General features: G+C 60.1%; 3 protein-coding genes and 1 long non-coding RNA gene across 7 annotated transcripts; 1 reads left to right on the forward strand and 3 right to left on the reverse strand.

The window, feature by feature from the left end:
• On the reverse strand, positions 1–4,119 carry GINS2 (GINS complex subunit 2). 3 transcript variants are annotated; one of them, XM_035543706.1, is made up of 6 exons: positions 3,931–4,119; positions 2,693–2,807; positions 2,158–2,257; positions 952–1,078; positions 455–581; positions 1–324 (listed from the first exon to the last, which is right to left on the reverse strand). In XM_035543706.1, exons 1-5 carry the CDS (start codon positions 4,018–4,020, stop codon positions 456–458), a joined length of 558 nt encoding a protein of 185 aa, XP_035399599.1. In that variant the 5' UTR covers positions 4,021–4,119; the 3' UTR covers positions 1–324; position 455. The 3 variants fall into 3 exon arrangements, with proteins under 3 accessions (XP_035399599.1, XP_035399600.1, XP_035399603.1); XM_035543707.2 differs by having other exon boundaries at positions 1–304; positions 3,931–4,085; XM_035543710.1 differs by having other exon boundaries at positions 3,979–4,035.
• A 2,325-nt stretch (positions 4,120–6,444) lies between these two features.
• On the reverse strand, positions 6,445–8,634 carry LOC118246547 (uncharacterized). Its single transcript, XR_004778169.2, has 2 exons — positions 8,299–8,634; positions 6,445–6,798 (listed from the first exon to the last, which is right to left on the reverse strand). It is a non-coding gene; the product is annotated as an uncharacterized LOC118246547 (long non-coding RNA).
• Positions 8,635–16,681: 8,047 nt separating this feature from the next.
• On the reverse strand, positions 16,682–23,568 carry EMC8 (ER membrane protein complex subunit 8). Its single transcript, XM_035543681.2, has 5 exons — positions 23,176–23,568; positions 19,518–19,594; positions 18,000–18,069; positions 17,413–17,507; positions 16,682–17,162 (listed from the first exon to the last, which is right to left on the reverse strand). The coding sequence occupies exons 1-5, from the start codon at positions 23,392–23,394 to the stop codon at positions 17,003–17,005; spliced, it is 621 nt and encodes a 206-aa protein (XP_035399574.1). The 5' UTR covers positions 23,395–23,568; the 3' UTR covers positions 16,682–17,002.
• On the forward strand, positions 23,487–27,122 carry LOC118246532 (cytochrome c oxidase subunit 4 isoform 1, mitochondrial). Of its 2 annotated transcripts, none has more exons than XM_035543683.2 (5): positions 23,487–23,629; positions 24,369–24,452; positions 24,925–25,092; positions 26,022–26,153; positions 26,857–27,122. In XM_035543683.2, exons 2-5 carry the CDS (start codon positions 24,374–24,376, stop codon positions 26,991–26,993), a joined length of 516 nt encoding a protein of 171 aa, XP_035399576.1. In that variant the 5' UTR covers positions 23,487–23,629; positions 24,369–24,373; the 3' UTR covers positions 26,994–27,122. The 2 variants fall into 2 exon arrangements, with proteins under 2 accessions (XP_035399576.1, XP_050569205.1); XM_050713248.1 differs by having other exon boundaries at positions 23,529–23,629; positions 24,373–24,452.
• Positions 27,123–27,283: the final 161 nt, after the last annotated feature.

A 27,283-nucleotide genomic window follows, 5' to 3' on the forward strand; every position in this document is an offset into this window, starting at 1 on the left:
TTCGGCGCAGTTCGGTCAGCTGCCGGTCGTTTTATTTATTTCCGCACGGTTTCAGATACAAATAAAAGGGAGACGTAGTCCAAAACAGCCCGGGCGGGAGGGGGAAAGCCGTTTCCTTTTGTCCTCCTCCCCGGAGCAGCTGGAGGTGCCTCCCAGCTGATCTCCCCGGCACGCACCTCTCGCTACCCCCGCACATCTTCCCCCCGCCGTTTCAAGGCTCTGAGCGAATTCCCGGCCAAGCGCCGCCTCGAAATTCATCGCTTCCAAGCCGGCGTGCGGCCTGTGCTGCCCTCAGAAGTTCCCTCTGTGAAGCACACCCACGCCCTGCAGGGCAGAGAGCTCTGCCCGACACCGTCGGAGAGCAGCCGAGCGCCGGCAAGCCACCGCCTGCACCCGAGCAGCTCCCCGGCAGGCTCCGGACTCTCCCGGGAGGTTTGAGGGCGGGTGCGGGTACCTCAGAAGTCCTGGGACTGGGAGCTCTCGGCGGGCTGGAGGTTGGTCCGCAGCTTGTACATGTGGTCCAAGGCTTGGGTGAGGAAAGTCCCGATGGTGTTGATCTCCATCAGGGTTAGGTTATCCAGCTGGAAAAGAGAGCGAGCGGCAGAGTTTGGGGGGAAAACAGCCCGCTGACGTGGGACGAGGCACCCGCGAGGCAGCTCTGCAGCACGCGTTTGCCTTCGGTGACGCCCCGAGGGACCAGCCCAGCCGCCACCCCCGGCCGGGAGAAGCGCAGAGCCACCAGGAGTTCTCCTTTCAAACAGGAGTTCTCCCTTCGCACCGCTCGGGGAGCCGCAACCGGACCACAGCGAGAGGTTTCGGCACGCGGCTCCAGCTCCCGGCTGCGGCCCAGGGAAAACGCGCCCCAACCACGCGGCCCTCAGCAGGGCCCCGCGGCCGCACGGCACCCGGAGAGCTCCCGGCGGGGCCGGCGAACCCCCGCCCCCGCCGCACCTTGGCGTGAGCCTCCTGCTGCCTGACGAAGCTGTCCGCGGACAGCCGCAGCTTGGCCATGCGCGTGTCCCACGTGTCCTTCACCAGCGTGCGAATCTCGTCGGCTTTGGGGATGTTGTCGGAGGCGCTGGGGGGGAAAAAAAAAAAAAAAAAAAAAACAACAGAGGAGCAGAGCGGGCTGCAAGGGACTTGTGTAAGCAACGCTGGCAGCTCCTCAGCCCCCGAAGGCATGAGCAGGGCAGCTTGTGATAGGAAAGAATCAAAACCCAACCCGCAGCTCCACGGTGAAATCCAGCCTGGTGCTCCCGCTGCCGGGATTTTTTGGGGGGATGGTTTAGTTTATTTCCCCGGGAACCCTCAGCCCTGACACAGCGGCTGGTTCCCCCTGCAATCCTCCCGCTCTTGAGTCGCCCAGCTGGTGCGAGGTGCAAGCGAGGCCAACAACCTGGCCGGAGCCACACGCAGCAGGAAACCGCGAGGGCTCGGCTGCGATCAGAGCCCCGGCGCCGCGCTCCCACCAGGGAGCTCCGTCAGGGAGCATTAAGCCGAAAGGACTGCACGAGCCGTGCCGCACCCTCCCATTAGGGCACTTCAGCCCCGCCACGAGGACCTCAGGAGATCAGACCCATCCACGGGGTTATTCTGGCGCGAGGGAAGGAGCCGCACGCCGAGAGCTTCGTCTCCAGGGGAGGAGGCAGCGCTTCAACGACCGCCCCGCTGCCACCGAGGGCTCAGAGCGCCCCGAAAACTCCCAGCCAGCCCACTTTCACGAGCGAAACGCCTCAGCGGGCACGAGTTTAGACTCCGGATCTCGCCGGTCTCCCGCCCCTCAGGCTGAGGCAAGGGGAGCTTCCCTCCTGAAGGAGGGCCAAGGCAGAAGCCTGGCGGGCTGAGGCTGCCGAACGGGTCGCTGCCGAGGAACGCGGTGCCGGCTCCCGAGGCCTCCACGCTCAGCTGCCGCCCGATAAAGCGGCACAGCCCCGGTCACCGGGCCGCGGAACAAGCCACCGCCAGCTACTGAGAGGCAAAGTCACCACGAGGGAACTGCTGCAGCGAGATCCGGGCGTGCCCCCCCCGGTAAACGGCCCCCCGTTACCCCTCGCTTTTCCCCCAGCCCTCCGGGGCCGCTGCCGACGAAAGGCCGAGAAACCGTCTGGGCAAGCACGCAGCGAGGCGGAAAACCGCCACGAAACGTTTCCTACTCACTAGTTTAACAGCAGCTTCGTGAGCTCCATGTAGTAGGGGCTGGGCATCGGGGTGAAGGTGTCCTCTTTGCGTTCCTGGTCCCGAATCCCCTCCAGTTTTTCTGCAACGCAGCCGGGAGCGGTCGGGCGCCGGCAGACCCCCCCTGCTCCAGACCCACCCCTCTCCCCCCGGGGGAAAAAAGGCAGGCTAGTCACAGCCCGAGGGCCCCATGAGCAAGCCCCGCTGGGGACGCGAGCGCTGCTCGCCGTGGCGCCGCTCGGGATGGGCACGGAGCGAGGCAGCCGCCTGCTGCAGGTGAGCGAAGGGCCGGGGATTAAAATGGAAATTCACCCCCTGCCCCTCGTGCTGCCCGGAGGAACAGGGGGCACGGCCCCGATCTGACCAGGAAGATTTCGTTCCTTGCGGATATAAAGAAGGTGGGGGGGGGAAATTAGGCCCTTCTCTCCGAATGAATTCGTATTTGGTGAATTAAGCGCCACGTTAACGGCGGAGGGCAGAGGCTTTCTGTGTTTCCCTTGCTCCCGCTGGAGCTCACCCACATCCATCCACTCCGGGGGAACCAGGCGGCACTTCTGCCTCTGCTTCAGGTTTACGGCCAGCCAGACGGGCACCTCCACCGGCAGCCCGGGATTGAAGGGGCCCAGGTCCCCCTGGAAGAGGGATCGGAGACGAAGACACGGCAGCTGGAAAGGGCTCGGCCACCGCAGCGCTCGTCTCACCGCGCCCCGGCCGCTTCTGGAGCGTTTTCAGGGGGGTCGGTTTTGAAAAGCCTGAGTCGGGGAGCGCCTGAACTTCCGCCTCCCGCTCCCCCCAGCCCAGCCCCTGCCCCCCGACCCTTCGATCCCCCAACCCCGCCGCCCTCTGGCTCCTCTCCCCTCTGCCCCAATGCCTGCCCCAGCCCCGCTCCCTGCCCCTGATCCCCCCAGGCTCTGCCCCACAGCTCCTGAGCCCCAGTCCCCAAATCCCCCAGGCCCTGACCCCAAATCCCTCAGCTCCTGACCCCAACCTCCCCCAATCCTCACTCCAAATCCTGATCTCAAATGCCCTGATCCTGACCCAAATCCTCTATCCCTGACCCCAAACCCCCAGCCCTGCCCCAAAAGCTCCTCAACCCCTGACCCCAAATGCCCTCAGCCCCAGACTCAAATCCCTGATCCTCGACCCCCAAATCCCCCTGATCCTGTCCCCAAACTCCCCGATCCTGACCCCAAATTCCCCAACCCTGACCCCAAACCCCCAGCCCTGTCTCCAAAATCCCCCAGACCCCATCCCCCAAAGCTCCTCGGCCCCTGACGCCCAACCCCTGACCCCAAACCCCAACCCCTGATCCAAAAATCCCCACCTTTGACCCCAAAATCCCCATTTCCTGACCCCAAACCCCCCATCCCTGACCCCAAATCCCCTCAGCTCCGTCTCCCAGATTCCCCCAACCCCTGTTCCCCCAAAACACCCTTCCCTGGTCCTAAATCCCCCGATCCTGGCCCCAAAACCCCCATTTCTGGCCCCAAATCCCACATTTTTGACCCCAAAATCCCCATCCCTGACCCCGAACCCCCAATGCCTGACCCCAAATCCCCTCAGCTTCATCCCCCAGATCCCCCAACCCCTGTCCCCCCAAACCCCTTTCCCCTGGCCCTAAATCCCTCAGCCCTGACCCCCAAGCCCCAACTTCTGACCCCCAAATCCCCATTTCCGACCCCAAATCCCCACCCCTGACCCCCAACCCCCCATTTCTGACCCCAGTACCCCCGCCCCCCCCCTCCCGCCGCCCACCCCGATGAGGTGCACGCGGTCCATGCTGAAGCTGGGCACGATCGTCACCAGCTCCTTCTCGGCCAGGAACTCCGCCTCGGCCGGCTCCATGGCGACGGCACCGGCACCGGGACCGGAACCGGAACCGGCTCTCGGCCCGCCACGCGCCCGGCTTCCCCATTGGCTGCGCGGCCGCCAAGCCCCGCCCACCGCGCCCGCTTCCCGCCGCCGGGCGCTTTTTCGCGGTCTCCGCTTGAGGGCGGGACCCGGCGTAACTCAGAGCTCTCTGATTGGTTGCCCGGCTCGCCGCTGGCTTCCCATTGGTTGCCGCGGGGGGAAGGTTGTGCGCGGCTGGCCGCGGGACCAATCCGAGCGCCTCCGGGTGCTTCGGCCAATCAGCGCTCAGCACTTGTTGCCGGGGCGCCGTGGGGGAAGAGAGAGACTCCTCGGTGCCGCGCATGCGCAGTGCGCCCCGCTCCCTGCTGCTCCCTGCTGCCCCCTGGCGGCCGGGGCGGGCAGCGCCCCGCGGGGCATGGCGGCCGTGCCCCCCCCCCCCCCCACCCCCCTTGTACCCCCGTACCCCGGTACCCCCGGTACCCCCCGGTACCCCCGTACCCCGTGTGGGGTCCTCCGGCCTCCCCCAGCCCTGCCCTGACCGTGTGTCCCCGGGCAGCCGCACACGTTCAGGCGCTGGCTGCCGCACAGATGCCTGCTTCCTTGTTGCCCGCCCAGGTCTCCGTCCGTCCCTCTGTCCGTCCGTCCGACCCTCTGTCCGTCCATTCACCCACCCCTCCGGTCACTCCCCACGCACCTGCGCCGCCTGTACCACTCGCACTGCTCCCTCTGTCAACCCAGTCATCTGTGGTGGCCTGTCCTCTGCTGCCTGTCCACCCAAGGGATGTCCTCCCGCCCACCCGTCCTCCTATCCATCCAGCCACCCGTCCCTCCGTCCATCTATCCGTCCACCCCTCCATCCATCTACCCATGAATCCCTCCACCCACCCACCCACCTGCACATCCATCTATCCACACATCCATCCGCCAACTTCTCCGTCCATCCACCCACCCACCCACCCCACCATCCACCCATCCAGCCACACACCCACCCACCCACCCACCCACACAAGCACCCATCCATCCATCCATCCTCCCACCCATCCATCTACCCACCCATCCACCCACCCACCCAACCACCCACCCATCCAACCACTCACCCATCCTCCTATCCACCCACCCACCCACCCATCCACCCATCCATCCACCCACCCATCCATCTATCCACCCACCCACCCATCTAACCACCCACCCATCCATCCATTCATCCTCCTGTCCGTCCATCCGTCCGTCCGTCCATCCATCCATCCATCCATCCAACCACCCACCCACCCATCCATCCATCCCTCCCTCCATCCATCCTCCTATCCATCCTGCTATCCCTCCATCCATCCATCCCTCGAACCACCCAACCACCCACTCACCCACTCACCCACCCACCCATCCATCCATCCACCCATCCATCCTCCTATCCACCCACCCATCCACCCACCCATCCACCCATCTATCCACCCACCCACCCATCTAACCACCCACCCATCCATCCATTCATCCTCCTGTCCGTCCATCCGTCCGTCCATCCATCCATCCATCCATCCAACCACCCACCCACCCATCCATCCATCCCTCCATCCATCCTCCTATCCATCCTGCTATCCCTCCATCCATCCATCCCTCGAACCACCCAACCACCCACTCACCCACTCACCCACCCACCCACCCACCCATCCACCCATCCATCCTCCTATCCACCCACCCACCCACCCACCCATCTATCCACCCACCCACCCATCTAACCACCCACCCATCCATCCATTCATCCTCCTGTCCGTCCATCCGTCCGTCCGTCCATCCATCCATCCATCCATCCAACCACCCACCCACCCATCCATCCATCCCTCCCTCCATCCGTCCTCCTATCCATCCTCCTATCCCTCCATCCATCCATCCCTCGAACCACCCAACCACCCACTCACCCACCCACCCACCCACCCATCCATCCACCCATCCATCCTCCTATCCACCCACCCACCCACCCACCCATCTGTCCACCCACCCACCCATCTAACCACCCACCCATCCATCCATTCATCCTCCTGTCCGTCCATCCGTCCGTCCGTCCAGCCAGCCAGCCAGCCACCCATCCATCCCTCTCTCCCTCCCTCCCTCCATCCTCCTATCCATCCATCCGTCCCTCCACCCATCCCTCCCTCCACCCACCCATCCGTCCATTCATCCTCCTGTCCGTCCGTCCGTCCACCCCCCCACCCATCCGATCGCCCACCCCCCCACACCCCCTCCTCTCCCTTTCAGCCCCCGGGGTGCTGAGCCCCGTCCCCCCCACCCCCGACCACCGCAGGCCGGTCCGGGTGCCGCAGGACGGAGGTGCCCCCCACCCTGGCGGCACGCAGTGCCACCTGGGGCACGCGCTGCGGCCCCTCCGGGCGCCCTATAAACGGCTCCGCCGTGCTGCGAACACGCTTTGGTGTCTTTTGCCATCTGCTGCTGTCATTAAAAAATTAAATTTCCATCTGCTTTCGCGCGCCGGCCTCTCCGGGGGGCTTCTTGGCGAAGCTGCTCTCCGGGAAGCGTCGCCCCCGGCGGGGCAGGATGCGGCCCCGGGGCGATGCCGGGGGCTCCGGTGCCCCCCTCCTGGTGCTCAGCACTGGCTGCAGGGCGACGACGTCCCCCCCGTTGCCCGCCGGGCGTCCCGGGACAACGTGGCGCCCGTGGGCGTGGGCGGCGTGACGATGATGGAGGGCACGTGCAGGTGTTTTTCGCCCGGTGCCGGGACCCCCCCGCTGCCGTTCCCGCTGCTCACGCACGTCTTCAAGCCTGCAGAACGAAGGGGGGTGGGGGGGGAACAGCACCGTTGGCTCAACCCTATACGAGCCACTGGAGAATCCCCACCCCCCGCTGTTCCCCCGGCTGCCCACCCGCCCCGCCAGGTGCGGATAGCTTTAATCTGCCTTTTTTTTTTTTTTTTAATCAAGAGAAAAGCCCCAGCTCCGCGCCCGGCAGCGAGGTTTTAACTCCTCTGAAGCAGGAAAACGCCCGGCGGGGACGGCCACTGATATTTTTAATCTCTTTTTAATTAAGGATAAAGCCCTGCCTTATGTAAGGGAGCCGGGGGCGGGGTGGGGGGGGTGGGGGGGTTATTTTATTGCGGGCTCCGAGCCTGCCTGCCGGAGCCGAGGCTGGTTTGGGGACCCAAATTTGGTTTGGTTCCCCCAAACGAATTTGGTTTTGACCCAGTTTTGGGGTGGACGGAGGGAAATCAGGGTGCTTTGGTGTCCCCCAGCCCCAGGGTTTGGGGGGGAGGGGGGGGGGGTCTCTGGGGCCCCCAAGCCCCCTGCACCAGGCTGCCTGGCCGGGCACCCCAAAAATGGGGAGGGGGCACACGGGTGCCGAGGCTTCGTCCTGCTTTTGGGGGGGGGGGGGGTTTAAATGGACCAGAAAACAGAGGGGGGAGGCAGCTCCTTAAACTTCATCGATATTGGAGGTTTTTTGGGGGGAAAACTTTATCCACCATGGACGGGGACCCCATGGACAGGGACCCCATGGGTGATGTGTCCCCTCTCCTCCAGGGCTCTGAGGGCTCATTTCGGGGTGAAGCATCGCCGGGGACACCCTCGCTGTGACAACGGAACCGGGTTCGCACCGCTTCCCAAATCGCCCTTGGTGCCATCCCCGGACCAAGCAGGGGATGCGCCCCCCACGGGTGCCGGTGCCGTGGGGACACGAGGCGGCCACCGCCCCCCGCCCGTCCCTGCAGCCCACCCGGGCCGTGCCACAAGTCCCCAACGTCCCCAACCCCATGTCCCAGCCCCTGCCGAGCGGCACTCGGAGCTAACAAGTGGCCTCGGCACGCCAACAGCTCCCACGCCCCTCTCGCCGAGCCAGAGCGCCTGCAGGCGCCGTGGTGGCTCGGCCCCGTCAGGAAAAGCGACGTTTGGCGAAAAGCACGAAGAGCGCTTTTCCACGAAAAGCAGCAGCGAGCTGGCCCGTGCCGGGCACTGCTACCCAAGGATGCTGGGGGGGTCAGCCCGGCTCCCAGCCTGGCCCCGAGCACCCCGACCCCGAGCATCCTTCCCACGGCCCTACCTCTGAGCAGACCCCAAGCCCAGGGCAGCGGGAGCGAGCTCAGGACCGTGCCCCGAATTTTCCAAGGCTGGAAAAACCCCCGGCGTCCCCTTGCTCAAGCTGCGGCATCATCACTTCAGAGGCCGAGCCCCGCGCTGGCAGCAGCGATGCCTTTAGGAGTCAGCAAAAGCTCCTCCGAGCACAACCTCCCTCCCGGCCCTCCCGGCGCGCACGGGACCCTCCCGGACCCACCTTTGAGGCAGGATAACTTGAGCCCCATGTTTTCATCCTCTTGGCGGGGCCTCGCCGCGGCGCACGGCTCTCCGGCCCCGCTGCCGGCCCTGGCTGCGAAAAGAGAGAGGCGAGGGCTGCGGGAAACGATGGGGAACGGGGCCGGTGATGCCTCGAGCAGGAGGAACCGGAGCTCGCTGGCTAGGAGCGCGCACCTCCGCGCCTACGTGCGCGTATATAAATAAATATAAATATTTAGGCGCCCGAGCGCGGCGAGCTGCTGGGGCACAACAGGAAGCCCCGCCGCTCGGCGGAGAAACCACGAGCTGATGTCACGGCCTGTCGCTGACTCAATCTCGGCCGCTGAGTTTCGGGAGGAACTTTTTGGGGAGGGAGGAGAAGGAGCCCGGCGCCCCGCCGCAGCGCCCTGCCCGCCCCGCCGTGGGCGCCCCCCGTTCCCACACGCCGGGAGGGTTTGGCTGCGAGCAGGAGGAGCGGGATGGGGATCTGTGTGTTTTCAGAAGAAGCCTGAGCCCACGCGAAGGAAATAGAGGGGTTCCCAGCTGCAAAATTCACACCGAGGGCCGGGCGCCTGCCTGCGCCCCGCTGGAGGTCGGGATGCTGCGTGGCGCTGAGCACCGCGGGGCGAGGGAGCGCGGGATCCCGACCCCCACCAAACGCCTCCGTGCCATGGGACGGGGCAGCAGAGCACCCCCTCGGGTCCCTGCAGCGCCCCGAGAGCTCTGGGGAAAATCCAGGTGGGAAAATCCTGCAGCCGGAGGGAACGGGGGCAGCCCCCGAATGGGACGTAGAGGCAGGGTGCGAAAAAAAAAAACAGGACAGAGGCTGACATTTCTGAGCTGCCGGTCACCGCTTAAAATTATCCTCGGCAAAATCCCTTCACTGGGAAATTCGCATCCCTCCTGCCCGCAGCTGCTGGGGAAAGCTTCTTGGGAAGGGGGTCAGCGACTCGGCCCTGCTGCTCTCACCCCGCAGGGAGCCCGGCAAACCCTCCTCTCCCCGCCTGCTTTGTCCACCACGGTCTTTTCGTGCCTCCCCGAGCAGCCCTGGCGTGGGCTGGGCAGGACGGCAGGGCCGGGCCAGGAGAAGCAGGAGCTTTCCATCACCTCCAGGCTGGTCGTGGCTCTGCCTCTTGGATCAGGTCCCCGTGGGCAGCCTGAGCGGGGACCATCGGGATGTGCGCTGGGGCTGCGAGCGGAGCCCGCCGGGGACCCCAAGCTTTGAGCATATATAAACCCGGTTTCTTGATATATAAACCCGGTTTCTTGATGTATAAACCCGATTTCTTGATTTACGCGCCCTCCTCTGCGAACCGCTGCTGCCCAGCTCGCAGATGAAGGACTGCAGGGGGAAATATCCCAACCCCGGGCCACAAAGCAGCCCCTCTCCCCGTCGCTGCTGGCTCCCAGCCCTGCCTTCCCCGCGGCGCCGGGGGATGCTGAGGCAGAGAAATTCCTGGGCTGGTGCTGGGGCTTCGACTTCACATCTGTGCCAGCGCCGTGCTTGCATTCCCGATGAGTTCACGCTCCAGAAACCCGCAGCCGCCCTTCGCAGGGGTCACCGGAGCGGCGTCGGGGAAAACTCCAGCGGCTACACCCCGGGGGGAGGCACAGAGAGGGGTCCCGGCGGCACGGGGCTGCTCCAGCAGGCGGGTTGGGATGGGGAACGGAGCCAAACCCAGCCCCGGAGCTCCCCGGGGTGCTGGCGAGGGGGTGACACTTACCCACCGCGGGCACGTCGCATCCCAGCTCCTGCCCCGCGGGACTGGGGGGGTCCCAGCCCCGCTCCCATGCCCACCCGGGACCGGCTGTTGGGGACGGCTGTGGGTTTTACAAGGTCGGTCCCTAACCTGGTTAATGGGGTTAGTGGAGACCAGCTCCTCGCATCCAGCCCCCCCTCGCCGCTCTCCCCCTCCAGCCCCATCCGAGCCTGTGGGTGAGGAGGGAAGGGGCGATGGGGGAAAGCTGCTTTTCCCTCACCCTGCTGCACTGCCCGGCCTGGAGCTTCAGGAGAGAGGCACGAGAGCGCTCCTCCCCTGTGGCCATAGCCCCCAGACCACCGAGGATCCCTACGAGCAGGTGGTTGGGCTCCTGAAGGGCCAGAAAACTCAGGTGTGGTGCGGGGGTGCCAAGGGTGGAGCCCAGCATCCCCGCGTCCCAGCTCCCAGCGATGCTCCCAGCTGCGGCACCACCCACGCCGCTGCTCCTGCTCCAGTTTTGGGGGCCGGCAAGGGTCTCCTGACCCTCGTGGGGTTTCACCTGCCCACCCCAAAACCCAGCCTGGCAGTGGGGGGGGCGGGCAGAGGGCGTCTCGCTGCCCCCACGGTGACAGCTCCAGGTCCCACCCTGCTGCGAGGATGCGAGGGTGAACGCTCAGCCTCCAGCACGGCTGCTTTTGCCTGCGTTAAAAGCAGCCCGAGGCTTTTGCATATCCGCCTCCTCTGCGACTGCAAAGCCCCAGACGGCTCCTTTGCAGAGAAACGAGCAGTTCACCTCCAGGGCGCCAGCACGCGGGGAATCCCCTCCGCCCATCGCAGCCTCCTCGCGGCCTCCGTGGCTGGAGGCAGGAGCCAAGGGAGATCCTCGAGCCGTGCCGAGGGTGAGGCCAGGCTGGACCCAGGAGCTGCGGGGTCCTGGCTGAGGGCAGAGCCCAGCTCTCGATGCAGAGCTCTCGTGGGCTTTCACTCTCACCGGAGGCAATCGGTGCAAAGGAGAGCAGAGAGGGGAAGTGAGTGGGTTTGCTCCAGTTTCTGCTGCTCTGCTCCTGCTGCATTTGACAACAAACACAGAAAGAGAAAGGGCCGATTTCCTCCAACAGCCGGTGCAGGGCTCCCAGCTGAAGAGCTCAGGCAGGACCTGCACTTCTGGACGCGGAGGCTGAGACCTTTGCAGTCCGTGGCTCGGTTTTGCCCCAGAAAAGCAGCCAGACGAACTGGTTTATGCATTTTCCTGCCTCTTCAGCTGCAGGGACGAAGATCCAGAGGGCAGGGCCCAGCAGGCTCCAGCTTTCCACCTCCTTCCCCAAGCTCGGTGCACGCAGCATCCCATGGGAACCCCCTCCTCACCAGCTCCGGTTTCAGCACGCAAACGGAGCTGGTGCAGCAGAACCCCCCCACCCCCCGTCTCTACCTCGCTGCCCCTCTGCAACCACCCGCTCGCTGCTGCTGGGCGAGAACAAAAGGCCCCAAACCCAGGAGCCCTGGAGCGAGCCCAGCCCGGAGCAGCGGCCGGGTTTGGTGCTGAAACTGCACCAAGCGGGCGACCGAAAGCGAGGGCCGGGAGGTACGCAGAAATAACGGCGCGCTGAACTAACTGTGGTTAGCTCTGCGGGCTGCTGCACGTCTCCAGCTGGCGTGGCGATACCCGACACCGAGCCCGGCATCCTGCGTCCCTTCCCCTCCTCCCCACGGGGCTGGAAGGCGACGGCACCCGTGGGAGAGCGCCCAGGGCTGGGCCCGGAGCAGGGACCCTCCGGCACGGAGCCCCAAGCATGAAGGAGAAAGCACCTGGAGAAAGGGGAGAGCCTGAACGTGGAGAGCACCGGGGCGGGCTCGTGGACCAGCCACCTCCTTCGTATGGGCACCCGGGGAGCCTCCGCCAGCCCCACGTCCCTCCCGGGAGCTCCTTGGTGGTGCCAGGGGGCAGGGAAATCGGCAGCGGGAGGAAGAGGATGGGGTCAGCGAGGAGCTGGCTGCCCTCTGGTGCTTCGTGGGGAAAGAAAAGGGTCGGGAGCCCCTCGCTGGGGAGGCTCGTGGCCACCCAGGGTGGGCAAGTGGTACTGGGGGACGCCGGCTGTGGGAAGGGAGGAGGAGGAGACAAGAAGCAGCTGAAGATGAAGGCTTGGGGAAAGGGGAGCAGCCCCAGCATCCCCCAGCAGACTGAACAGAAAACGGCCCCAAAGGAACCCCCCGGGGGCACGGCAGCAGCCCCCAGGAGCGAGCGGGAGGCGAGGTGGGAAGCGAGCACGTACCTTGAGCACAAAGCCAGGGGGTGCTGGGCTCCCCCGCCAGGAGCACATCCAGGGCGAGCAGGGACCCAGCGGGCAGCTCGGAGGCCTGGGCTGGGAACCGCCTCGGAGACCGGCCTGCTGCTTCCCGGCTCGCCGAGCTCCAGGTTAATCTCAGCCCAGCTTTCCCTTTTATCCCCTCGTACAACCTCTATACGTTTTTTTTTTTTTTTTTTTTTTTTTTTCAATTAGGTCCCTCTCTCTCTTAAGCTCCGGAGTGCATTTCTAGGAAGGGCTGCGTTCTTTCTCCAGCCTTCCCCAGCTGCCGCTGCCGCTGCGCAGACCGGGGCAGCCCTGGCACCGCTCCCTCCGGCTAAAGTGCTGCCGTGATGCAGCTCGGGGGCGTTCGGGGAGCTCCCCACCTCCCCCGGCTTTAGGGTTTTAGGGGCAGCGTGCCCTGCCCCTCTCCCCGCAGCTACGGCCAAGCCCACTGCCAAGAAACGCTGGAGGTGAGGGCGGATTTTGGGCGCTGGCTGCCCAGCCACACGAGGAGGAATTTCGCCTCCTGCACGGTGCTGCTATGGAAAACCCCAGCCCGCGGCCGGCAGCCTGCCCCCATCCTCTCTAAGGACGCAGCCCGAGCCAAAATCAAAGCAGATACGCGGGCAGGGCGCGCTCTCGGATAAGGCTGGGTGAAAACGTGGTCTAAAACCGGGAGTAAAAAAAGAAAGAAAAAAAATCGATGAAGCCCTCGGTGGGTGGTTTGGCACAGCGGAATCGCTGCCGGCTCCAGGAAGGCCGACTGCAGGGCTCCTGGCGGAGCACACGAGGAGGTTTTTCAGCACAGCAGCACGCTCAGCTCCGCTCCGGGGGCTGAATTAAAGCAGAATCTCAAAGTGCAGCTCAGCAGCAGCGGGCTAAGCGCCTTTCCCCCCGAGGACATCTCCCGAGCTGCAGCCAGCCGCGAGGCCGGGCCGCTAACAGCCTCCTCCATTAGCACCCGCGTGCTCCTTCCGCCTGGGTAATGCCTCCTCCATCCCACCATCTCCGGGCGTTTTTACGAGGAGCAGCAGCGGCAGAGTGCAGCGATTAGGCCTGCGGCCAGCGAGCAGAGAGACCCGGGGCTGCTTCCTGCAGCTGTCAGCGCCCCGCGGAGGTGCCGCTTCGCATCCCTGCCACTTGGAGAAGAAATTCGGGGGGCACCTCTCCGAAGAAAGTCGCGGGGCGCGCGACCCCGCAGCACCACGCGGAGCTGCCGTGGCCGCGGACACCTGCACCAGGCGAGGAGGTTGCGGTTCCCCCGTCCCGCCAGCTGAGCTGCTCGCCTGCTCCAGCCCTTGCCAGCCCCAAAGAGCTGGGACAGGCTGCGCGTGGCCGGGCTCTGCTGGTTTTCACGCTGGTGTGGGCTGGGAGGCGTCCCGTGGGCACCTCCGCTGGCAGGGGAGCAAACTCCCGCAGGATTGTTTCACTCGCTGAATTAGGAAAAAAAATCCTCATATACAAACACAACAACGAGCTCAAGGAATAAGGATGTGGATACTTCACCGGTAGCGGATGTTTCGCTTCTGAGCATCCCCAAACCTGCTGACGAGACAGACGCCCCCTGTCCCCATCTCTTCTCCGCACAAGCCAGGGGAGCAGAACGCGCTCCCGCCGCAGATTTACCCCCAGACACCCACTGCTTTTCCTAGCAGCTCTAAAATGCTCTCATTTCTGGGTGAAAATAACACCGCCAGGCCCCCCAGGCTCTCTGCCTGTTCCCTTCTGGGTGTCTGGAGCCGGGCCGCGCGTGGTTTTTGACCCAGCATCCAAATGCTGGAAGTGCCCCGGGCTCACGTCCTGCCTCGGGGCATGCCTTGTGCCGCGGGCCCCATTTCAATCTGATCCCCGATTTCAAGCCGAACTGGCACTTACAGCAACGCACGCTCAGGCCTCTTCCTTCTCCCCCTTGCGACTGAAAGATTCAAGGTTAGTCCTGATGTGGGTCCAGCAAAGAATAACCTACATCCCCCACGCAGAATCCCAAGTACTTTGTGCTGGTATATTAGGGTTGAGAGTGGAAAAAAACACACTGGAGGTTACATATTTTCTCTTGCTTTAGGTCCCATGGATGTGGTAAAGAGCTGGGGGTCAACTGTCTGGGCGGGTAAACTTTAAATCTCCAAATCTGAGTTAATCAGGGAAGGAAAAAAATAAAAGTTTACCTCTGCATGTCGTTAGCTGCTAACAAAACGAAAAGGTGATTTTAGGAACGGGAGATGCAGATCCCTTCCCCAAGCTTTCTTCCCCCACAGGTTTTGAAAGGAGTTACCTTGAATTGCTCTGAAGAGGCAGCTGATCTGCCAGCCAGGCAGGCAGCGTTTGTCCCTGCGGGCAGGGTCGGTACAGCAGCAGGAAGGGAGAACACAGCCTCCACCGAGCCCGGCGGCTTCCTCATTCTTTCACAGGAGCCGCCGGGACTCCAGGTGCCTTGCCTTTACGAAATCGCTGCTTTTTGTCCAGCCTTCGACGCAAACAGGACAGGTGAGATAAGATCCGAGCGCGGCAGCGCTTGTCCTTTTTGCTTAGAGCTCGCCTGGGCCTTTACTGGTGGCAAAAGGCTCACGGCATCCCAAGCAGAAGATGAAGACAAAGCCTTAAAGCTGCCGCCCTTCCAGCAAGGTGCCCCAAGTGTTACTCACAGGCAGTTTCCATCAGGTTGCAGCCTGATACCCATTGTGCTTTGCCTTAAGAGGGCGAGGGGGCAGTACTGCAAGGAGATCAGCCTGTAGCAGCACCTATACAATCAAGGCTTGATTATGACTTCTGGTTACAGAGACCGAGGAAGACGTTTCCGTGGCTCAGGAGTCTCACCAGCCTGGGTTACCCACCTCCCAGAGCTCGGCTAGCACCTGTCCCTGCGACAATTCCCGAGGCCTCACGAGGTGTTTGCACAAAGTACGACAAGCCCTCTTCCCGCAACGCGGTTTGCTCCAAACACTACGCTGCCGAACCGCTGTTTCCAGGATATAAATATGTTAATATTTTAAATACAGCCTTGGACGCGTTGTGTAACACACCGAAACGCGTCCATCTCACCGCTTGTGAGCTAGATGTGTGTTTTCATTCAGCAAGTGAAATTTCCATTCCCGCAAGCGTATCTGACTCACGCTTCGGAGAGACTGCTGACTGCGTGCCAGTGCCTCTGGTAACGCCCAGCACACCTTAGCATAGTAGGAAGACAAACAAAACCACTCGGGTCAACCCTTCATCTCCCCCTCGGCCATTTCTCTCTCCCTCACTGCTTTTGAAAAAGGACTTGGACGTTGGGATCTTCATTGCAAAAACATTTTTAGGAAGAAAGAGAAAAATCTAGAGAAAGCGTTGCAGGTTGAGGCTACACTTAACTCGTTAACCATCCCGGAGGGGCAGGACAAGCTCCTAGCGTGACACCAGACATGCACCAGCCTGGGGCAACCAGAGCGAGCACTGTCCATGCACGTCACCTCTCCTCCCAAAGGACCCGACCGCCCATCCCCACACCAAGTGTATTTTCAGGTGGTGAGGGAAATACTCCACCACCAGCTGGTGACTAACACTGTTTCCTTCCACTGGAAGCAGCTAGCGGTAAGAAGCGATAAATGTCTTAATGAATTTGGAGGATAAATATTAAATTCATTACGTCGTTACAGAAATGCAGTGAAAAGCAAGCACGGGTAAGGTACATTGCCTGTGGCGTACCTGATAAAAAATAGTACATATAATAAAAATAACGTAAGAGGAAACAGTGCTGTGAAGCTTCCTCATTGACAACTACGCTTATTCTTAGAAACAAATGAAAATTAGAAAGGCAAAAGCTGAGCTAAGTGTAATCGAGACTCCTTGACACAGCGCACTCTGACATACGCCTTCAACTTCAGGCTTACTGGAATGAATACCACATGAACCAGATAAAAATTACATCTGTTTAAAAACAGAAAAAAATCCATAGAATGATCATGGTATTTCGTGCTCTTCCTTTGTAGTTTCAAACTGTTTTGGAGCTTCCATTCAAAATCATTATTCCAGTCTTTTTTTTTTTTTTTTAAGCATTATGTGAACATCTGATTTTACTTTGCGTTTAATTTTCTCAGTCAGTAACTATGGTTGCATGCCCTGAGACAGCAGGAAAATCATTGTAGCATTTGGGAATGCAGCTTTAACACATTTTCTGTGGCTGTGTCATACAAAACCACTGCAAACCAGGTGACAGGTGCATGGAAAATCATCTTCAGCAGTTTGCATTTGCTGTACTGATAGAATGCCATTTCCAAGCCACGAAAAACAAAACAAAAAACAGTTGACCTCAGATTTTGTTGATGTATTTGACCTCAAAATACCTCATCTGAGGACAAAACCGATCTTTTGAAAGTTATTTTCAGAAATCTTTAAAAATCATTCTCTCTAAGGAGTACAAAAGCTTAGTCAAAACTTTTAATATGAACCAGGGAGATAAGCAGAAGTAGTTCTGGTTTTGAAGGAACAGCAACATTCACTACAACGGGGAAGGCACCCACAGGGACAGCTGTAACTGACGGCGTGCAGCTCTTCTAATGAATCCCATGAAAAGGATTCAACAGCTTACGGACACGTCACCCTTGGCAACGTGACGCGCCACTCTTTTAATCAGCCAGCTTTCCACACAAGGTACTGAATATTACTCTATTTACATTCAAAAATATCATTTTTACGTCTTCAGTACATAGTGGGAATGCCCGTAAGTTAGTCAGTAGGAATCCCTCTAACACAGGTGGAGGACAGCTTTGTTGATCTCTGGATTTGTCCAGTCATTCCGGATGTCATCCAGGTGATTATCAAAATCTACAAGTGTTTCGTAGGACTTGCTGTCCAAGAGAGACGCAGCGATTCTCTGGGCTTCGTTCCAATCTTCACAGAAATCACTAGGATGGCAAAAGAACCGGGAATTAATAATAATCACAAAGAAAACCCCCACCATCTCCTCCATTCAGGAAGATAAAGCACACTCTCTGCAACACAGTCGTGGCTAAGAGGCACACGGCTGCCTGGCTTCAGCAGCTGGCTGCTCTCCCCCTCCCTCTTCCTTCTCCCTCCCTCTCCCTACAACGCAGCCCTCAAAGCACAAACCACTTCTCACCACCTAAACACAAACAAACTCTGCAGTTTACTCACACGTGTGGGTCCTTGCACCTCCACTTGTTCTCATGGAGCTCGTACACATGAATGGCAGGTTCTACGCACTCCATCGTGAACTTGGTGTTATCAACCTGGCGTGCAGCAGGAAAACACTGTTTTAAGTCTTCCCGAGTAAAGAGGTGAAATTGAAAGCAAGTTTTCACAAACAGGACGCCTTATTCTAATTCATGCGCTGGTCTGCCTTCACGTGAGCCGAATTCTCCAGGTTTAAGCCACCAACCCTCTTTGCCACTGTGGCAAGGATACGAAACCCAATCTGTTTCATGCAAGACAAGAATTTAAGTCCCTGAAAGGGGTCCTAAATAGGGAATACACTAACTTTGCTCAAACCTCACGAACAGAGAAGGTCTCCACTTCCTTTGAGATAACAGAGAGCTAGCCACAGCCACTTACTAAGAACTACACGGGCTACAAGTCATTGTATCTCTTCCCCAAAGCACTTGCGGGGAAAGAGCAAAGTGGTTACTTCACTACTACAGGACACACAGAGCTGCACGTAAGTGGTTAGTCCAGCACCACAGACCCAATATTAACAATACAGAGAGAAAAAGGAAGCAGTTTACCATTATGAGCGCCGTGTCGTTAAAGCCCTCTGCAATTCTGGAGGCCACCTTTTCAGCAACCTGGTTTGGACTGCAGCGGAAGGTAAAGGTAATTGTGTTATTTGAACCGTGACACTCACAGCAGCAGGAAACACGCTTAAGGAGATGTGAAAATTACGCGGTACGCTTATAAACAGGAACAAGATATCGAGCTGATGCTCCACTCGATTGAAGTCAGATGGCCAAGAAAACCCCAGCTCCTCTCTTCAGCGCATGATCCGAAGCTCACCCGTGCTTAGGCAACGTATTTTCGAGCAGCAAAGTGCTCGCTGCAGACTGCACGCAGATTTTGTGACCTCCCACCTCCTTCCACCAAACCAAGAACCGCAGCCTCCTGCGCCCCGACGGGCATTTAAAAAAGAAACTTCATCTGAGCTGCCTTCCCAGTCTGCGTTTGAATTCACTCACTGGCCAGCTTCTCTACGGAACTGGATAATCTTCTAAAGAAAAGCCCTTGCTGTTTCAAAGATGGCAATCGCTACGTGGTGCCAGAGCTATCTTCAAAAAATGAAGTCTGGCTTTAAAAGAAACAAGCCCACAACAGTCTTTCAAACCGCAACGGGAACAAACTGCCTCCTCTCCTTCAAAAAACGGCTCCAGCAGCTCTGTATTTCCCTTGTAAGGAAAGGGCAACGTCCGCATCCCCGTCAGACACCCAAGCAATCCCAAGTGCTATTTAAAAAATATACTTGAGACTCCAAGATAGGCATCAGCAAAGTAACTGGAACGGAGCAGAATGCTTTAAACAAGTTGTTCGTACTGATCTTAAATACTATACGATGCACTCTCATGAGTCTTGATACTGGACTTGTCTAATAGAGGGGGAAACATTTGACACACACATCTAGCACTAGGTTGTAGCTCCACACGAGGTCCCTTGCTGTTTATTTGGTGATTTGAGTTAGCTAGCAGGGAGGAGGAAGAAAAGAAGGAAGAAAAAAAATAAAAGAAAAAAAAAAGAGACCATTCCCAGGGAGAACAGTAAGTGAAGAGGATCTCTGCTTGACCGATAATCCTCTTCCATTTCAAGACTGCCCCTTTACCGTGTCAGAAAACGATTCAAAGCAACAACCACAACAAAACCCGAGACAGTTCAGTAGTTTAGTAAGAATTAGGTCACTTCGAAAAGACTTTCCAAAAAGATACCGGGAGTCGTTTGAGCTTGCGAGACATTTACAGCGCAAGCGAAGGCGCCTGCAGACGTCGGCTATTTCCCTGACAACTGCAGTTAAAGCGGCTGGCAGCCGTTCAAGCAGCGGCCTTTTGTAGTCCCCGCTGAAGCAGAGGGATCCCGCAAAGACCGGGGGGCTCCCGCACCCGAGCAAAGGCCACAGCCACCGGCACCACGAGGGCGAGGCGCAAGCGGCTGACGGGTGTCCGAGCGAATCGGCAGCCCCCATTTCTGCCCGCGATTGCTGCTGGCAGAGCACAAAGCAGAGCGCAGAAGAGCAAACAGAAGGAAATATTGCACCAACACACCTGGCGTCTTTCACGCGTTCGTTGGCCTGGTAATACCCAGCTATCACGTAGCTGTTCTCTTTGCACCACGAGTCAATCTGGAAAGGGAATGGCAACAGTTAAGCCTGAGGAGGGAAAAAAAAGAAGAAAAAAACCCACAGAAATAAGGAAATCCCCTATGGGTCCTGCAAGTGAAATGGCCATTATGCACGACAATAATTATTTATTCAAAGAAGCAACCGGCAAAGACGTCTCCGTGTGCACACAGACAGCCCGCTTAATCCGCGCAGAGAAACCAAGCTGGACCTTCGGGGAGTGACATAAAATAAATAAATAAATAAATAACCAATTTCTTGCTCTTTTGCTCCATTTATCCCGGGTTAAATTCAAGCGACAGGACCGACAAAGGCACTGCCCAGGAGAGGAGCCCAGCTCCCCCCTGTTTGCGGATATGTTTCGGTAGCGTTCACGGGGCAGAGGGGAAGCTGAAGGTGTCCGGCACGCAGACCCGCGCTGCTTCGAGGGCGGCCTGCCGACTTGCTTCCTAAGGCCGCACTTCGGGGTTAAAGCGTGAGCGTTATTTACCTAACGAGCAAACCAAGCTCCAAGCGAAAGGTTAAACACGCGGGGGCGGAAGAGAATTTTCCACACTTTAAAACCTTTCAGCCCAAACCCGGCGCCCCGCCAAAAACGCTCCCCAGCTCGGCCACGAGATCAGGGCTTGACGAAGGAGCTGCTGGTGCGCTTCTCCGCCCTGTCACGGACGCGGCCGTGCTTTGGGAGCGGGGACGCACACGAGGGGAGTCCTTATAACCCGCGACCCCAAGCCAGAGCCCCCCCCCCCCAAAAAAAAAAGGGGGGAAGCAGCTGGAACTTTCCCGGGCCGTCCCTAGAGAGCAGGCATCAGAAAAACCTCAACGGCTGCATGAAAATGGATCCAAAAACGCATCTGCGGCGTCCCGTAAGTGAAATCAGTCTCGGTCTGAGGAATAATTACAGCATCAGGCTGCAGAAACACACAAGCCACGTAAATAACCCCCCTTCTACGAGGGACGACACGGATTTACGTGGCAAAAGAAAAAAAAAAAAAAGGCTACGTAGCCCTGCTAAGGCTGCGGGCCAGCTGCTGTTCCAGCTACAAAGCCATTTGGAGGCTTTCGGACCACGGTTTTAATTGGCAGCGGGTGGAAAGCTTGGCATTAAAGCCGAAAGCCCAGCCACCAGGAGACAGCAACAATAACAACGACGAAATAACGCCAGTAATAAAGAAACGATCGTTTTAAAAATAATAATATAATAATAATAAAAAAAAAATTAGTCTTCAATTAGTTTTTGCTGCCTCCCGAAAACGGTCCTAAAAAACCACGCTGGAGTTCCCAGCTCCCCAAGCGGGGCTTGAAAACGGCTCCTGAAAAAGAGCAGCCCGCCGGGGTTTTACAGCTCCGCCTCCCCCTGCAGCTGCCGAACCACCTCCGGGAGCAGCTCCGGCACCGCGGGCGGCCCCGGCACCGCTCAGCCTCCGGTGCTTTGGGTCGCGTCGAGCCCCGCCGAGGGCGAACGGATGGGAGACGGGTCGTGCCTCGCCTCCACGCGGCGCTTTGCCTCCCCGGAAGAAATCAAAGCGCTTCGGGGAGGATAAAAAACCGAAAATAAATAGATAAGTAAATAAAACCCACGCGACTTGCTCGCCTCCAGAGCCCCGAAGCTCCGGGAACGGCTGCGCGTGAAGCTGGTTTTTACAGATCCCTCGCTGCCGAAGAGCTGCTGACGGCTTTCAGGAGGCGCCGCGGGTCAGGCTGGAAGCAAACGCTGCGCTCCACCGCCTCATTTTCTGATGAAACGCAGACGCTCGTGGTCCCGTTTGGCGCTCTGGAACGATTCGGGTCAGAGATGAGGAGAGGCAAAAAGGCCTCGGGCTCTTCTCGAACGCTTCCGAGCGTCCGAAGGGTCATCAAACGCGCCTGCAAACGCCAAGACGCTTCAGCGGGTCCTAACTGACGCGGGAAACATCGCGGGGCTCCCCGTCTTTAAGTTTTTACACCCAAAACAACGGGCACGTACGTGGCAGTGCCGTTTCGCCGGTCCCACCGCGACTGCAGACGCGGTAACGCCTCAGCCGTTGCGAGAAGCAGGATTTATTTCCCAACAACGCGACCGCGCGCCGAGAGCCACCCCGGAGAAGCCCAGGTCGACCGAACCTGGCTGCCACGGGGCCCGCGGGAACGGACCTGCCCCTGTTTAACGGGGAACCCTTCAGGGACTTTAAACGCACGTGGGATTTTCCTGCCGGGAAACCTCCCGGCTCCAACCACGCACGGATCTCCCTGCGGCGGTGTGACGACGCCCCCAGCGAAGGCGACGGGGCCACTTCCCCGCGGCCGGACTTCGCCCCACGGCCTCAGCACAGCGCGGAGCCCCGGGGCCTCTCGGTCCCCCCCCCGGCCCCTGGTTTGAGGCTGGGACGCTCCCCAAGCGCCACGCGGGGAGGAGCCGCAGCGCGAGCCGGGGCGCCCCACTACGCCCCCCCGCGACCCCCTTACCCCCCCCCCGCCCAGCAGCCAAAACCAGGGGCTGAGCCCCCCCTCCTGCGCTCCCCTACCCCCCCCGGCAGCCCCCTTACCCCCCCAGCGACCCATCCAGGGGCTGAGAACCCCCCCCCCCTTACACCCTCCTACCCCCCAACAGCAGCCCCCCTACCCTCGCCAACAGCCCAACCAGCGCCTGAGGACCCCCCCCCCCCAACAGCCCCCCTTTCCCCCTCAGCACTCCAATTAAGGGCTTAGTCCCCCCCCAACACCCCCAGCCAGGAGCTAAGGAAGCCCCTCCTGCACCCCCCCCTACCCCCCCAACAGCCCCCCATCCTCCTCAGCAGCCAAACCATGGGCTGAGGCCCCCCTCCTACCCCCCCCTACCCCCCCAACAACCCCCTTATCCCCCCCAGCAGCCAAACCAGGGGCTGTGGCCCCCCTCCTGCACACCCCCCACCCCCTCAGCAGCCCAACCAGGGCCTGAAACCCCCCTTTAACCCCCCCCACCCCCCCCGTACCAGGCTGATGACCCCCTCCTACACCCCCCTACCCCCCCCCAACAACCCCCTTATCCCCCCCAGCAGCCAAACCAGGGGCTGGGGCCCCCCTCCTGCACCCCCCCACCCCCTCAGCAGCCCAACCAGGGCCTGAAACCCCCCTTTAACCCCCGTTTAACCCTCCCCTAACTCCCCAACCCCCCCGTACCAGGCTGAGGCCCCCCTCCTACACCCCCCCTACCCCCTCAGCAACCCCCCCTACCCCCCCCAGCAGCCAACCCGGGCCTGAAACCCCCCTTTAACCCCCCCTCAACCCCCCCCGACCCCCCCCTTTACCCCTACCCCCCCCCCCCCGCACCAGGCTGAGGCCCCCCTCCTACACCCCCCCTACCCCCTCAGCAGCCCCCCTACCCCCCCCAGCAGCCCAACCAGGGCCTGAAACCCCCCTTTAACCCCCCCTCAACCCCCCCCCCGACCCCCCCCTTTACCCCTACCCCCCCCCCCCGTACCAGGCTGAGGCCCCCCTCCTACACCCCCCCCTACCCCCTCAGCAACCCCCCTACCCCCCCCAGCAGCCCAACCCGGGCCTGAAACCCCCCTTTAACCCCCCCTCAACCCCCCCCGACCCCCCCCTCTACCCCCCCCCCCCCGTACCAGGCTGAGGGCCACCTCCAGCATGGGCGCCAGCGCCAGGGTGCCGTGGAAGAGGGGCACGCAGTCGACGAAGAGCGCCGGGGCGGCGGCCTGCTCCCTGCCGGGCCGGGAGGCGGCGGGGGGAGGCCTCTCGGCCACGAGGAGCCCGTTGACGGCGCAGTGCGGGTACTTGGCGCCGTGCAGCACCATCTTGCAGTAGGCCTGCGTGCTCAGCCTCATCCTGACGGCGCCCCCCCCCCCCAGCCGCCAAGCGCGCCCCGCCGCCCGGTCCGCCGAGGTGTCGTAAAATGGACGTAAACCCCCCCCCCCCACCACCACCGCGAAGGGGAGGGGGGGGAGGGGGGACGGTTTGGATAGCGCCGTCTCGTTGGTCCCGCGGCCGTCCCGCCGTGCACCGCGCTTCCGGCCCGGCGGCTCCTTCCGGTGGCGGCCCGGCGTAGAGGACGGTCGGCAGGTCGGAGGGGCGGCGGCACCGCGAGGGGACCGGGGGGGCCGGGAGGGGACCGGGGGGACGCGGGGGAGGACCGGGGGGACGCGGGGGGGCCTTGGGGGGCCGTTCGGCACCGCCCCGGGTGGGTCCGCCCCGGTGACCGCTCGTGGCCGGCCGGGCGGGGGGGGGGGGGGGGGGTTGGAGTAGGCCTGGGCCTGCGGCTGAGGGAGCGCCGGGGCTGTGACGTCACGCCGGGGGGTGTGACGTCACGCCCCGCGGTTGCGGCAAGGGCGAAGGTGGGTGCTGAGGGGCTCCGGGCTGGCTCGAAGGGCACGGGGAGTACCGGGACCCCCGGCGGGGGCCGGGCCCGGGGGGGGGTCGGGGCTGAAATACGGGGCCCTGGGGTAGGGGGGGAGGGGTCAGAGCCTAAACACGGGGCCCTGGGCTGGGCGAGGAGGGGGCCAGAGCTCAAATACGGGGTCCTGGGGTAGGCTTGGAAGGGGCCAGAGCTCAAGTAAGGGGTCCTGGGCTGGATGTGGAAGGGGTCAGAGCTTAACTACAGGCCATCGATGAGAAACAGGGTGGGAAGGGGCTCATCCAAGCATCTCCTCGATAACCAGGAGCATCTGCACTGCTCTGCAGCGTAACAACGGGCTACCCCTGAACTGACTCCTCCATAGGCACATGCGAGTGGGTTTTCTTTCTAATTCGTGCGCTTGGTGGCCTCAGCTGTCAGTGATTTGCCCGCTGTTGTTTTGTCCAGGCAGGATGTTGGCTTCAAGGGCGTTCAGCCTCATCGGGAGAAGGGCCCTTTCCACCTCCATCTGTCTGAGGGCCCACGGGCACGGTAGGTGGTGGCACTGCCCCGTTTTCAGTACGGACAACAACCGGAAGAACGTAAAACGCGGCCGTTAGAAATTGTAAAGCTGAGGGGAGCTTCGTGCCAGCTACAGGCTGGCTCCCGGCAGCAAGCGAAGGCGTACAGGGTGCTGTGATGTTTTTTGGAGTGCTCTCTCTGTGGCGGTTCCTGACGCGGCGTGGCACCCGCAGCTGGGGGGTGGGTGGGGAAGGATGCAGGATGGACGGGGCTGGCAGGGCTGCTCCCTTGCCCTGGTGGAAGAGAGCTGCTGGAGCAGCGCCCGTGCCAGCAGGTGGCATCGCAGAGGTGCCGGTGGGGGAGCTTTGTCTCTTCCCTCCTGGGTTGCTTAACCGGCATCATCTTTGTTGGCTTTTTTTTTTTTTATTTATTGTAACTAGTAAGAGGTGTTAATGTAGGAATTAAAAGCTTGATTCTGTGTCTCTTCTGTTCCCGAACGCAGCTGGTGTTGTCAAAGCAGAGGACTTCAGCCTTCCAGCATACGTTGACCGTCGTGATGTTCCCCTGCCCGAAGCGGCCTTCGTAAAGCAGCTCTCTGCTCAGCAGAAGGCCCTGAAGGAGAAGGAGAAGGCCTCCTGGACCGCTCTGTCCGTCGATGAGAAAATCGAACGTAAGTCCTGAAACAACCTCGCAGCCAGCAGCGCTCTGACCCAGCCTGCTGCACGGTCCTGGCCGGTGGCTTCCTGCACACGCAGCCCCGGCGTGGCTCGAGGCTGCTCCGCTCGGCGCCTTCGAAAGAGCTGTGTTAATTTTGTGCTAATTAACCTCGGGTGGAGGTGCGTGGTGCGTGTAGCTGGTGTTCTCACACCTGTTGGTGTCTGTTAGGTGCCTCAGGGCACGTAGCGTGACCCACATAAGGAGCTTAGTGGTATGTCAAGCTCAGCCACATCTTCCTTTTCCTCCACAAAATCCCAGTTGTTCCTTTGTTGCCATCTTGTTACCGACAGGGCAAAGAAAAACCCCAACCCGTGTTGATAACGGGGTGTAATCCCATTAGTCAAACTGCATAAAATGAACCCCGGGTGTTTTAATGGAGGACCCGGGAGCGGCGCGGCGCCCGCCTGCGTCAAAGACAGGAGGTGTAAATCCCTCAAATGTTCATAAACGCTTCCTAAATCTAATGCTGCTCTGAACTCCGGAGTCTCGCAGCCTTTTAAACGCAAGCATTCCTGCTCAAATTGTTGGAGGCAGGGAGCTGTGTGGTGAATGGTCGTACTGGGAATTGGAGGCAGGGAAGGAAATCTGTTTCTTCTTCCCCTTGGCCTGTCATGCAACCTTTGCACAGCCGCGTAATCGTATATAAAGAGGCCAACGCTGCCTTTGCTCACGAGAAATACGGAAATAACGTGAAACACAGCTCATTGACTTTGGCACTTGATCTTTGCAGGAAGAGGCCAGCTAATTCCGACGCTATTTTAACATCCCTTCCGTTTCAGACCTCTTTAGGCCTTGGTCACCTCCCTCCAGCAGGCGTTGTGTTGCCTGCAAGTTGCAGGAAGAGTAAAAATGAATGATTCGATTATTTTTGTTTTCCCTCAGTGTACCGCATCAAATTCAACGAGAGCTATGCAGAAATGAACAAAGGATCAAACGAATGGAAGACCGTCCTCGGTGGAGTGCTCTTCTTTCTTGGCTTGACTGGGGTCATCCTCATTTGGCAGAAAATTTACAGTAAGTGAAGGCTGAGCCGTGTTCTGTCCTGGCTCGCGAGCTCCGGTGGCGTCTGATGTAGAAAACTTGCCATAAATTGCTCAGAGTTTCAAGATGCCGTGTGGAACGGCCGTTCTGGGGTGCGCGTGGCAACTGCTGCTTGTTAGCCTCTGAAAACTCAGCTCTGGGGTTGTGACTGAACGGATACAGGTGGGTACGGAGCGAAAATATTCAGCAAGTTGGCTCGCAGAGAGGTAAAGCTAGCAGAGGGAGCTTTGGAGGAAAGGGAAGGGAAAGAGTAGCAACACATTAACAATCCCAGACCTTCCCTCTCTGTGAAACCCGCTGTTGCAAGAGCTTATTGCCTCTCTGGTAATAAACGTTTGGGTTTCTGCCACGTTCGGCTTCCCCCCCAGCCGAAGAGCCTGCCGCGAGGGAGCCCTCCAGCAGCCGTGGGGCGGCGCACGCGGTCGGATGGGGCTTTATCTGTGCACAGTCAAACTTAGGAGGAGGCTCTTGTCTCGGTACAAGCTCGAGAACCGAGACGGGAACCCGCTTCAAAAATTGGACTGGGGGAGCTTAGGTTTGAGCGGGTGATGGCGTACGCGTGGTCAGCGTTGATTTGTTTGTTTTTTTTTGGGGGGGGGAAAAAGCGTCTCGTTAGCAAAACTTGTACCGCCGTCGCCGACTCGCTCATCCTGTCTTTGTTCCTCTTGAATCGCAGTGTATGGCCCTATTCCGCACACCTTCTCCGACGAGTGGGTGTCGATGCAGACGAAGAGAATGTTGGACATGCGAATTAACCCCGTGGAGGGCATTTCTTCCCAGTGGGATTTTGAGAAGAACGAGTGGAAGAAGTGAGGCAGCTCAGTGGAACCTGCCCTGCTTGAATATGAAATGATTCCATCACCTGCGTGTGACCTCGTTGCTCATGTACTGGAACAACCTCTCCACCTAAATAGATGATAATAAACTTCTGGTTAACTTGAAGGTTTCCTTTTATTGGTCTGCAGACGGGAATTTGTAGTGCAGCGTGAGGGGGAAGGGTTTCTCCAGGCAGTCTTGGCATGGCTGATGTGTAGACAGCGTTGATGGGTTAAAGGGAATGAAACACTCGTGTTTCGTGGGGGTGATGAATAAGGTGAAAGTTA

The sequence above is a fragment of the Cygnus atratus genome, chromosome 12 (genome assembly GCF_013377495.2).
Source record: "Cygnus atratus isolate AKBS03 ecotype Queensland, Australia chromosome 12, CAtr_DNAZoo_HiC_assembly, whole genome shotgun sequence".
NCBI lineage: Eukaryota > Metazoa > Chordata > Aves > Anseriformes > Anatidae > Cygnus > Cygnus atratus.